The sequence below is a fragment of the Triticum urartu genome, chromosome 7A, assembly GCF_056163025.1.
Source record: "Triticum urartu cultivar PI428250 chromosome 7A, HENAU_Tu73, whole genome shotgun sequence".
In the NCBI taxonomy this organism is placed as follows: Eukaryota; Viridiplantae; Streptophyta; class Magnoliopsida; order Poales; family Poaceae; genus Triticum; species Triticum urartu.
This window is the reverse complement of record NC_141879.1, coordinates 135,967,182-135,977,966: the sequence shown is the minus strand read 5'-3', so window position 1 is coordinate 135,977,966 and position 10,785 is coordinate 135,967,182. Positions and strand designations below refer to the sequence as shown.

Below are 10,785 nucleotides of genomic sequence, written 5' to 3'. Positions count from 1 at the left end.
TTATAGTTCATCATGGAATTTTTTTGCCGTACGAATCCTAGTACTCCTACGCGCTGCGGACACCGGGTACACCTTCCGTTTCCACTTGCGCTTGGGGACAGTTTGACACTGCAACTGGTCCTCACAACCAGTCCTAGAGGGGCTAGCCAAAAGTATCTGAGTAGAATCATCCTATAGATCCCCCTCAGTAATAGGTTGCATAAGATCCGCACAAAAATTGTCGAGCACCCTGACCCTGAGCGCATCAGCCTCAGAATCACTCATGGGTTTAACAGCCGCAATATTACGAATCATCTCTAAGGCTTGCTCAGCCTCTAGATCAAGCAAATCATTAACCGAATTAGAGATTTCAGTGTCATTACTACCCAGCGAAACTCCTAGTTGATTTGCATTTTCAACAATCTCATCATTTGAAAAATGTAGAATGGAATTAGAAATATTGACCGACATACCAGTAGTGACCTCGACGTCACGAAGCTTGGCCGCCCTCATGGCGCACCGCTGCTGAGTGTCGTACACGTCCGGCTGTGTCTGGAGACGGCCACTCACCCGGCGCCCCTCAGACATCGGATCCTGAATCCCTCCAAACGCAATGACCTCCTCCCGAGAGATTGCGTTCGAGGTCAGGCCTCCTGCCTCACCCCAACCAGAAGGCCGATCCATCTGCACGGGCTCACCCACAGCCTCGCCAGAGAGTGGACCGGCACTCACCAAGATCTCAGACTCCTGCCCTGCCCCGCAGGACGGGGCCGGCAGGAAAGGTGGTGGAGGCAGTACAAGGGCCGCCTGCCCTCGCACCCCCCAGCACCGGAGAAGCCGCCCCCACAGGCGTCGAAGGAGAAGGCTCCGAGGCCACCTGCCCCGAGCCCTCTCCCGTAGGCGCCACGAGCCGAATGGTAGACGCGGCGGGAGAGGAGGTATCCGAGGCCTCCTGCCCCAGACCCCCTCCCAACGAAGAAAAGGACATGAGAGCCACCTGCCCCGAGTCCCCTTCCTCAACAGTAGGGGAGCAACCCGAGGCCGCCTGCCCCAGGGCTCCCCCTGACAAGCCGGGCATGACAAGCTACGTCACTTCCTGAGGAGGTGCCGAGTGCTGAGTGCGAGGGGGAGTGGCCACCTGCCGACTCACCTCCTCATTCCCACAGATCGAGATCGAAGAACCCCCAAGATCCCCAGGAATGGTATCCACAGTACCCTCAACCCCCAAAACAGGCAACTCGAGCTCAAAAGCCTCCTCAGACTCGAACCAATCACTCCACAGTCTCGGAGGTGCCAAAGAGGGCTCGAAAGACCCAAATCTCAGAGTCGTCGAAGGCACCGAAGAGGGTGGGGCTGCTCCATCCCTGGTCGTCGCGGTTTCGGACCCCGGCCCCTTGGACAACAGTCGTCTAGAGTCCTCGACCGGCGGCTCTTGCGCTCCCGCGCTGCCATCACCCTCGTGCATATCCACGTCAGACTCATGAGTCGGCGCAACCAGAAGGCTCTCATCATCAAACTCAATAACCAGATTATAAATCCTGCCTCGATAAGCCCACTTAACCACTTCCAGCACATACTCAATGTTCAGAATACTAACCAGAACCCGAGCAATCCCGTGAGCTCTGGTGAACTCCATGTCCACACGCTTAGGCTTCCCTACTAAAATGCCCATGCTGGCCACAACCCGAGCATCCTGCAGTGGCTTAGATGGAGCCCCGGAAAATCGCAACCACGCCTGAGTAAGTGGCACGCCCTGAGGCTCAGTATGCTTCCACTCCTGAAACTCAAGGATGCCATTCGTTCCCGGCACCTTACACATCCCAAAACTCAACAACCTCTGCAAATCCTCCACGGAAGGACACTCAACTCTGAACATCTTATCAGCAAGACTGACAAGGTCCCACTGGAAATCCCCAAGGGCCAACTCTCTGAGCCTCTACACGATCTGTGACTCAGACACCTCCCCTCTGGTGACCTTGACAATCCCCGTGGTCATACTCGTGGACTCATCAGACACCTCTCGCTCATTCGGAGACTCGAAAAAAGTTAGCTCATCACAGTAAACTCCATACATCATGAGTGACGGTGCCAGATCTCGCAGTAACGGACACTCCCCAGAGTCATGTGCCAGTTTACTGCAGGTATCACATAAGAGAGCCACACACTCCGCAATGAAGTGTCCCTTGTCGCCGCAACAATAACAAAGCATCTTTTCCTTCCTGCGCGCCCACTTGGACGCCCTATCAGCCTCAGCTATATCTGTCAACTCCGTAGACACATCGGTCATAACCTCGTTCTCAGGAACCTGAACCGTAGCAAGAGCCGTCACTACCTCCATTGCGCGACCGGTGAGTACAGGCTCCTCGGCAGTCCCATCAACTGCCATCTGGTCGACAGCAACCGGTGGTGGCGGAGGACGTGGACGGTACCGGGCCCCCCGGCCGCCCCGACCACCACGATGGCCTCGGAAACCTCCTCGCTGCCGAAGACCCGGATCAGCAGTCCCCTCAACAAAGCCGCCTAAAGGACCCAAGAAAGGCCTCTCTGCCGAACCATCACTTTGCCACGCATAGCGCCGACCGCCACCCGTGGATGAAGAGCCACAGTTTTGGCCAACCCCATAGGCATCGTAACCGTCATCCCCCCATTGACCTCGGGGCACAGCCACAACACCGATGGTCTGCGATGGCATGGTCGGTCGAGTAACTACGTGGGGAGGAGGGACCGGCGCCCTTGGTGGCGCAGCTCCCCGGCCCGCAGATGCAACCGCCGCACCGCCCGGAACGACCGGCCGAGGACCGGAGGCATGTCCTCCTCGCACAACCGGAGCCGGCGGCCGCCCCATAGCTGCCCCGGCAGGCAAGTTAGCCGCAGCCTAACCCCCAGACCCGCGCCCCGCCGCAGCCCTAGGAAGCTGCCCACCAGCTCGGTCGACGGCCGAAGCCGGCTCCGGCAGGACGCCCCTGCCACTCCCTTGGGCCAGCGGCAGCGATCCCCGGCCAACGCCCTGGCCAGGCGGCGGCGCGCCCCGGCCATTGCCCTGGCCAGGCAGTGGCGCCCTGGAGGTCCGGCCAGCCCCGCTGGGCGTAAGCGGCCTCTTCCCAGGAGGAGGAGCTCCAGCCGACCCCGCCATCGCGCCAAGGGGAGGGATGCGGCACGCTCGGCCAGGTCCGGCGGAGCGAAGGTGCGGCAGACGACGTCGCGCAACCCTAGGACGCGGCGGTGGAAAAGACGATGACGAACGTATCGTGCATGCGTCTCGGAATTCTGTATCAATTGGATCCACTACTGGCTGGGCCTCATACCCATCAGTTTTAGGCCCAAAAGAACCAGCCGGCCCAACAGCGCTCGGCTCAGCTCGGCCCAGGAGTCGTTTCAAACGCTCCTGGCGAGCGGCACGGATCTGGGTCGCCGTGGCCGCCGGCGACGAAGCCGCGGCCACCTCTGGCGCCGATCGTGCACAATTCCGGCGATCATTCTTACGTCTCTTTACCAACATCCAAGAATCCGGTCGAATCATGTCAAAAAGCGTTAACAATATAGGAAGAACACGTGGAGCTACATGCAATGTAGCTTCAATAACAAGTGTGTAGTCCAAAAGCGACATCTTGCTCGATATGATCAAGCATTTATACAAACTTCTCTGGATGGTTACTAATTAAATCGTGTGGAGTTGCATTTTGGGGTGTTGGTCCCTGCTCCCCAGTAGATGAAGCAAACTAAAGTTCACTCCAGCGCAAAAAAAAAAAAGTTCACTCAAACAGCAAAGGGCAGCAGGTTACGCCACGTGGTCACAAAACCCCCCGTTCCGACCTCATCCTGATATCCCCTCGCCACGAACTAACCATCCATCACACGAGGCTCCCGCTTCCTCGAGAGAAACCAGGAAGCAGAGGAGCGGCTGAGGCGAGCCCTTCACCTCGATCCAGCCAAGATGGCATTCGCCGCCTCCACGGCCTGCTGCAAGCCGTCCGCCCTGCTGGCCCCTCGCGCCTCGTCGTCGTCGCCGCCGTCCCAGGCGCGCCTCTGCAGGCCCTCCACCTCGGCCGCGTTCCACGGCCTCAGGGCGCCGGCGTCGGCGTTCGCACTCGCGCCTGCGCCGCGCCGCCGCGCGGCGTCCACGGGCATCGTCTGCGGCAAGGTGCGTATGCAAACCTCGCTAACCATCTCGCGCTCGTGGGGAACTCATGCGTGGTGAATGAACTGGTGACTGAAGTGGGTTGGATTTTGGTGGTGGTTGCAGGTGAGCAAGGGCAGCGTGCCGCCCAACTTCACGCTCAAGGACCAGGACGGCAAGACGGTGTCGCTCTCCAAGTTCAAGGGCAAGCCCGTCGTCCTCTACTTCTACCCCGCCGATGAGACGCCGGGCTGCACCAAACAGGTCAGTCATCTTTCTGCGACAGTTCCGTGCATCGATTGATTGGTCCACCGGAAAACTAATAGGGACAATTTACCACTTTGTCCGTCAGCATGCCAATCTATGCCGTCACTGACTATAAGCATATCCCTTCTTTTTAGAATGTATTGTTTTTCTCTTCTAAAAGTCAAATTTCGACTTTTAGAAAATGACACTTTTTCACACAGAAAAATACACCTTATAATACATCAGCATGTACTAGGCGGTTTAATATAGACTTGGGACCTCACGTGAGGTGGGCCGTGGGGGGCACTGAAGTTTCCTGCCACATGGAACTGTCATATGGAGTGCATTTCAGAAGTTGGCACCAAGACGTCAAATATCGAGCCACGAAGGTCAGATATGGAGGATGCTACATAAATTATGACGATTCTAACATATATGGCGACTCTGTTAGGGTGCCTTTTTTGTGCTAGAATCATCATATTGATAATTATTATGGCGACTTTGCTAGAGTTGTTCTAAGCCTCGGGAGGAGTATATACTGTCCATCTACTCGCTTATAGGGTGTTCATCATTGCGTTCTCCTCGCTCTTCCTTCTCCTCCTTCACAATCCTCTCCTTCTCTAGGTAGATACGTCACACAAAAAGGCATCAACGTGGATGTTCATGCGAAAAATTATGAGATCAACTATATATCAGTCGTCTTGGATTGTAATACAACAGCCGGCGTCCGTCTTCTTCCTCCTACCACTCATCCTCTTTCTCCTCCTCCGCTCAAACAACAGCCGGCCAACCTGCCACCGCCACGCATTGTCGATGGCATCGGCTCGCCGCCATACGCCCATACCCTTCCCAAGCCGCCACCTTCTCTAGTATGCTGTTGCTCCCGGTCATCGCTCTAACCGTGCCATCTTCTTGAGCTCGGGTGAGCCCCCTAACCAGCACTGCACCCGAACCACTCAATCTTGGACACCCCTTCCCACCTCCACCGACGACACCATGCCGTTTCAACCCTAGATCCGGTTGCTTCCCGCTTGGCCTCTTCGACGACCTTGTGTCTCGCTACTGCACACTGCAGGGCCCACATCTCCGCCTCCTTCTCTTCCTAAATCAACCGACCCTAATTGTATTTCCAGGCAACTTACATACATATCCCCTGGAAAAAAAAAGCAACTTACATACGACAAACGTGAAAATTGTCATTCATTTTTTGCCTCGTGCAGAGGATTATATATTAGTTGGATCGAGCCAGAGATTAATTCTATTATGATTTAAATACAGTAGTAGCTCTATTTATTTGCCACTTGTTAATATATCAAATTTCGTCCAAATCAGATCATTCGCCAGAAGACATTCAATCCTCTTGGTTCTGCCGGAGCTAGCTCACCACTTGGGTCTCCCTTCCTTTCCAAACGCCATGGCTCCACCACCGTCCGAGCTGGCCTCTCCTCCCCTAACCCCACTCCACAACACCACCGGGTCGCCATGACCATACCGTCTGAAGAAATCATGGAAGCAGCGACGCCGAGGAGGCAGCAGCCCATCGAAGAGGAGGCCGTCGCCAACGGAGGAGGGCGGACGTGCGAGCTGCCGACGTGGGCGCTGATCGGCGGCATCACGGTGGGCGTGGCGCTGGCGCTGGCGCTGTCGGTGGACGCGGGCCCGGCGATGGCGCTGGGGCCGGAGGGGCCGCTGCTGGAGGAGTTCTGGGACAACATGCGGCGGTACGGGCTGTACGCGCTGACGGTGAGCACGGGGTTCGCGTGGGCGCTGGTGCAGCCCATCTACGAGCTGCTGCGCAACCCCATCACCGCCGTGCTCATCATCGTGGTCATGGCCGGCGGCGCCGTGCTGACGGTCCAGGTCATCAACGCCATGGCCGGCAACTCCGACTTCGTCTACATGTACGAGCAGTAGCTCTAAATAGCTAGTTAATTAGGGTATTTGTACGTAGTATGTCTGGCTGATCTTGGACGAAACATGCATGATTTTGAGAGCAATAATAAAAAGGTGACACATATTAGATCATTGTTCTTTGGATGATGAACTGTGTGTATCTGCATGTGATAGTGATTGTTGTCCGTTGGATTGGATCCAATGATCTGAACGTGTAGGCGTGCGCGTTCCGGGACTCGTACGAGAAGTACAAGAAGGCGGGGGCGGAGGTGATCGGGATCAGCGGGGACGACGCGGCGTCGCACAAGGCGTTCGCCAAGAAGTACCGGCTGCCCTTCACGCTGCTGAGCGACGAGGGGAACAAGGTGCGCAAGGAGTGGGGGGTGCCGTCGGACCTCTTCGGGACGCTCCCCGGGCGGCAGACCTACGTGCTGGACAAGAAGGGCGTGGTGCAGTACATCTACAACAACCAGTTCCAGCCCGAGAAGCACATCGGCGAGACCCTCAAGATCATCCAGAACCTCTGAATCTGAACAACTTTCTCTCAAAGATTCTTTTCCCGTCGATCGATCGGTCTCTGCCGATGTAATCGTATGATATGATATACTCCTGGACATGATCCATGCGTAGAGCTGTTTTGATGTGTAATCCAGTGTACATGTATTGAATATGTTCAGTTCGCCAGCAGTGCGCACCTTCTTACAGTTAAATACAGAACGAAACGGGGGAGTACGTAGGTAGGTAACTACGTTTCTCACCGTGAGCGACACCGAGCCATGCATTGACTTGTGCGACAGCCTTCGACGCGGCGCCTGTAAATTTACCAGAACCTACTGCAATTCAGCTTGTGTACAACTCTCTACTGGATAGGCGTCGCCAGCAGGAACGCGCGCAGCCGGTATCGTGCACGGCACGGGGATCTTACGGAGCCACGCCCGCCACGAATCAACCTGAACCTTCTTTTTTAACCCAAACTGCACTGCACAAATGGATGACAAACCCTCGTGAACCAGGTGGCCGGCCATGCGCCCGGCGCTCACTGGTCAGCGGGCGGCAACCGGATGTGCGGCTCATCCTATCACCAGGCCGAAAGCCCCACCACCGTCCCGACCGGACCGGCTCGATCGCATGGGCGGCGATACCGCTAAAGCGCACCACGGGCCCACGCACACGATTCGTTTCACTCTGCCTTCGACTCTGGCTACAACTTGTGAGGGTCAGTTTTAGAGGTAATCCATAGCTGATCATGGGCACAGATGCTTCGAATGAACAGCAACGTAGACATAAGAGCAACAAAAAAAACGAATCTGGAAATTTTGCACATCAAAGACGAACAAGTTCTCTAAAGGCGTGCCAATTTCATGGCGATTTGACATCGGAGAAGCTTGGGACAGGAAAAAACAAAATCACTGCCCAAAATAGAAAATCATGAACCTTTCTCAAAATGCCGATTTTCATTTTGACCAAAGATATTGAAAAAAAAAGGATTCAGAGGTGAATATTGGTGTTATTGTTTGGCAATATGCAATGCTGTTATTTTTTCATGGCTCACATCCCATGATGTGTTTGAACTTGGAGTTTCGCATGTCAATAGAACATCACCCTATTAATATCTCGTATTTTTATTAAAAGAATGCTTGATTATCTAGATATGAATACATTGTGCCGCTTTAAAATTTCAGTTTACCTGATAAACACGAGTGCAGGTGCATCGTCGATCAAAGAAATCATAACAGATAATTGTCCGACTCATTTGGGAAAACAAATTTGCCCGCTAACGTATATGCATCTCCTCGGTTGTGGGCTCTTGGGCCCTCCGTCTGCCACTTTGGTGTGGACAATTTTGCTTTGATGAGTAGATAGGATAGGCTTAGTCCATAGAGGTGTTTAATCGACAATGGGATTAACACTGCGTCATAATAAGATGGCTCTACTTCTCTCTGCTCATGATGCCAATCAAATCAGCAGTGTCAAGGAATAGATACCCACCGTGTCTCGTTGGTCTATGTTCGAGTGATGTTAGGATGTGGTGGACGATGTTCGACATCCTCCTGGCCTCCTGGGCGACAACATAGCTTGTGAAGAGTGTGTGGTTGTTTTGGAGTGTGGCGTGCAAATGGTGTCTGGTTGCAGTGATTGTCTTTTCTGACCATGTTGGATGAAGATGGCGGCACCAGGATCTGGCGGACTTGGGGACGATCCCTGACTGGCGTGTCACAAAGACTCGGCTATGTCGCGTGCAACAAGTCGTTTAACCAGCTCAATAGGTAGCATGCCTTGCAACAGAGCTCTTTCGGTGTGGCGGTTGCTCGCGCACCTTCTCCGATGGTGCACATCGGCGGCGGAGCCCAATGATGGGTGACTAGTAGGTTTGGGCACAGGGACCTCCGAGGTCTCTTGGAGTGACCTGTGTACACAATGTAATTTGTTTGTTTTAACACATAGAGATGCTCATACATACGCCCATTAACCCTTCTGAGCGCACATGTACACACCCTACCCCTATGAGAACCTACGAGAGACTAAGCCAACACATCATCTTAAGATTTACGAAGTCATCATAGGCGCCTCCGTAGCCGACCAAAACGTCTCCTCACAATGAACGGGCATCACCAGAAAGCCTTAAATAAATTCAGAAAATTGCGGGCATCAATGCCAAGCCTAGGACTTAAACTTTGGGGGACTGGTTTCCACCATAAAAACTTAACCATCTGAGCTAGGATTAGTTCGCCACATTGTAATTTGTTTGCTAAACAAACATGTGGTAGTTCTTTAAGAAAACCGAAAAAAAACATGAAAGACATATGAATCAACGAGACCCTTGGTGCACGTAGCATACACCTCCAGGGGCCCACCCCACCTTGCAACTGCAGTAGGAGGAACGGTAATAACACAACCAAATTATTAAGAAAGAAAATAATAAGATGGAAAATCCGGCATCCGGCGCGGCATCTCCCCTAATCCCTCCCCGCCGATCCCCAGCATCTTCCGCCGATCCGCACCTTGGCCTCACCATCCAGCGGCCCAGATTTAATCACCCGCACTCCGCCTCCCCACCCGCCATTAAATACCTCCCTCTGCTCTCCACCTTCCTGCCCACCCCGCTCACTCGCTCCTCCCCTCCCCGAGACGCAAACAGAGGCACAGAGCAACCACCAAGTGACGAAACCAAGAAACGCCGGCGATCGAGGATTCGAGATGGAGATCCTGGAGCAGCCGCTGGAGGCCGTCGCCTTCCGCATCCACTCCCTCCCCGAGCCCGCCGCGGCGTGGACCTGCCTCGCCGCCGTCCTCGCCGCGGCCGCCGCTGCCGGCGTCTGGCGCCTGCGCTCCTCCACGCCGTCGTCCACCGTTATAACCGAAGGATCTTCGAAGCCTTTGGTGGAGCTGGATACGTCCCCGTTGTTGGTGCCAGCGGAGACGGAGAGGTCGCTCGGGAGCTGGAGATCGTGTGAGGCGACGTCGTCGTCGTCGCTGCCGGCGCTGTCGCCGAGGGAGAGGTACACGGCGTACTACCACGACTGCGGCTGCGTCGGATGCTGCGACGTGGAGAGCGACGACGAGGAGGCGGAGGAGGATCGGGATCCGGAAGATGACTACGGCGTGTACGGGCCGGCGGAGATGGATCCTTTCGAATGGGAGGTCGTGAGGCCTCTGGTGCCTCTCATGCCGGCGACGGCTGCAGAGACCGGCCGGTACCTGAGCCCGAGGGCGCTCAGCGGCAGCGTGGTGCGGCTGTGGGATCAAGGCGCCGACAGGAGCTTCATGACGGCGGCGGCCAGCCGGAGACGGATGGGCAGAGCTGGCACCGTCTCGAGCTTCTGATCTGCCTCATTTTTAGATGAAAAAATTGGCAATAAATTGTAATCTTTTTAGGTGGAAGCAAAATGTTTCCGTAGCTTAATCAGGTAGCCCATGTAACCTGCACTGCACATACAATGTTTTCGTCCATGCAATCGATCGGTTACTGCCTGCCTGCAACTCGAGCTCCTCCGCTGAATGCTGACGATGCCTTGCGATGCGATTTCCAACACCTGTTGCCTTGCAAATGCTAGTTACCATTGGCAGTAACAGAATGGCTACGTACCAGTGTAGCCAAAAGCTTATTATTTTTCTCCATAGCTGCAGCTGATTTCATGTTGACAAAATGGTTTGGACGTGACGTTTCTTGCCAATCACACGGGACGACACGCAAGTTTACTATACATCATGTGATGATGTGCCTCACCTACCTCTGCGCCCTTCCAGAAGGAAGGCCCTATCTTTCTCGGCACTCTCCCTCCACTAGCACTAGCAAAGCAGCAGCAGCAGCCAGACAGAGTGATCAATCAAGCAACCAGCCAGAGCCAGTCACCAACAAATTCACCACACGACACCGTGCCAGGACAGGACTCCGTGAACGAACCCCACATGCCTCGCTCTCCGATCGTCAAGCTGATGGTGGTAATGGCAGCAGTAGCTGAGCCGCCACCGGACATTCAGACGCACGGTCCGTATGCCCGTTGCACCTACCACGGCGCCCTGCAGTTAACGTTGCCACGGTTGGTGCG

General features: G+C 54.9%; 2 protein-coding genes and 1 pseudogene across 3 annotated transcripts; 2 read left to right on the top strand and 1 right to left on the bottom strand.

Annotated features, from left to right (window-relative positions):
- On the bottom strand, positions 1-2,317 carry LOC147958559 (uncharacterized; annotated as a pseudogene).
- Positions 2,318-3,791: 1,474 nt separating this feature from the next.
- Positions 3,792-6,922, top strand: PRXQ (Thioredoxin superfamily protein). 2 transcript variants are annotated; one of them, XM_048684472.2, is made up of 3 exons: positions 3,792-4,120; positions 4,223-4,360; positions 5,675-6,367. In XM_048684472.2, exons 1-3 carry the CDS (start codon positions 3,914-3,916, stop codon positions 6,254-6,256), a joined length of 927 nt encoding a protein of 308 aa, XP_048540429.2. In that variant the 5' UTR covers positions 3,792-3,913; the 3' UTR covers positions 6,257-6,367. The 2 variants fall into 2 exon arrangements, with proteins under 2 accessions (XP_048540429.2, XP_048540430.1); XM_048684473.2 differs by lacking the exon at positions 5,675-6,367 and adding an exon at positions 6,454-6,922 and having other exon boundaries at positions 3,802-4,120.
- A 2,390-nt stretch (positions 6,923-9,312) lies between these two features.
- LOC125521012 (uncharacterized) lies at positions 9,313-10,216 on the top strand. The gene has a single exon (XM_048686058.2). It carries the CDS (start codon positions 9,434-9,436, stop codon positions 10,058-10,060), a length of 627 nt encoding a protein of 208 aa, XP_048542015.2. The 5' UTR covers positions 9,313-9,433; the 3' UTR covers positions 10,061-10,216.
- Positions 10,217-10,785: the final 569 nt, after the last annotated feature.

What these genes read in the sequence shown, in the direction of transcription:
- PRXQ (XM_048684472.2), top strand. Translation starts at nt 3,914, where the DNA reads ATGGCATTCGCCGCCTCCACGGCCTGCTGCAAGCCGTCCGCCCTGCTG. An exon ending in CGGGCATCGTCTGCGGCAAG is followed by an intron (nt 4,121 to 4,222) that starts GTGCGTATGCAA and finishes TGGTGGTTGCAG; the next exon opens with GTGAGCAAGGGCAGCGTGCC. An exon ending in CGCCGGGCTGCACCAAACAG is followed by an intron (nt 4,361 to 5,674) that starts GTCAGTCATCTT and finishes CGTCCAAATCAG; the next exon opens with ATCATTCGCCAGAAGACATT.
- LOC125521012 (XM_048686058.2), top strand. Translation starts at nt 9,434, where the DNA reads ATGGAGATCCTGGAGCAGCCGCTGGAGGCCGTCGCCTTCCGCATCCAC.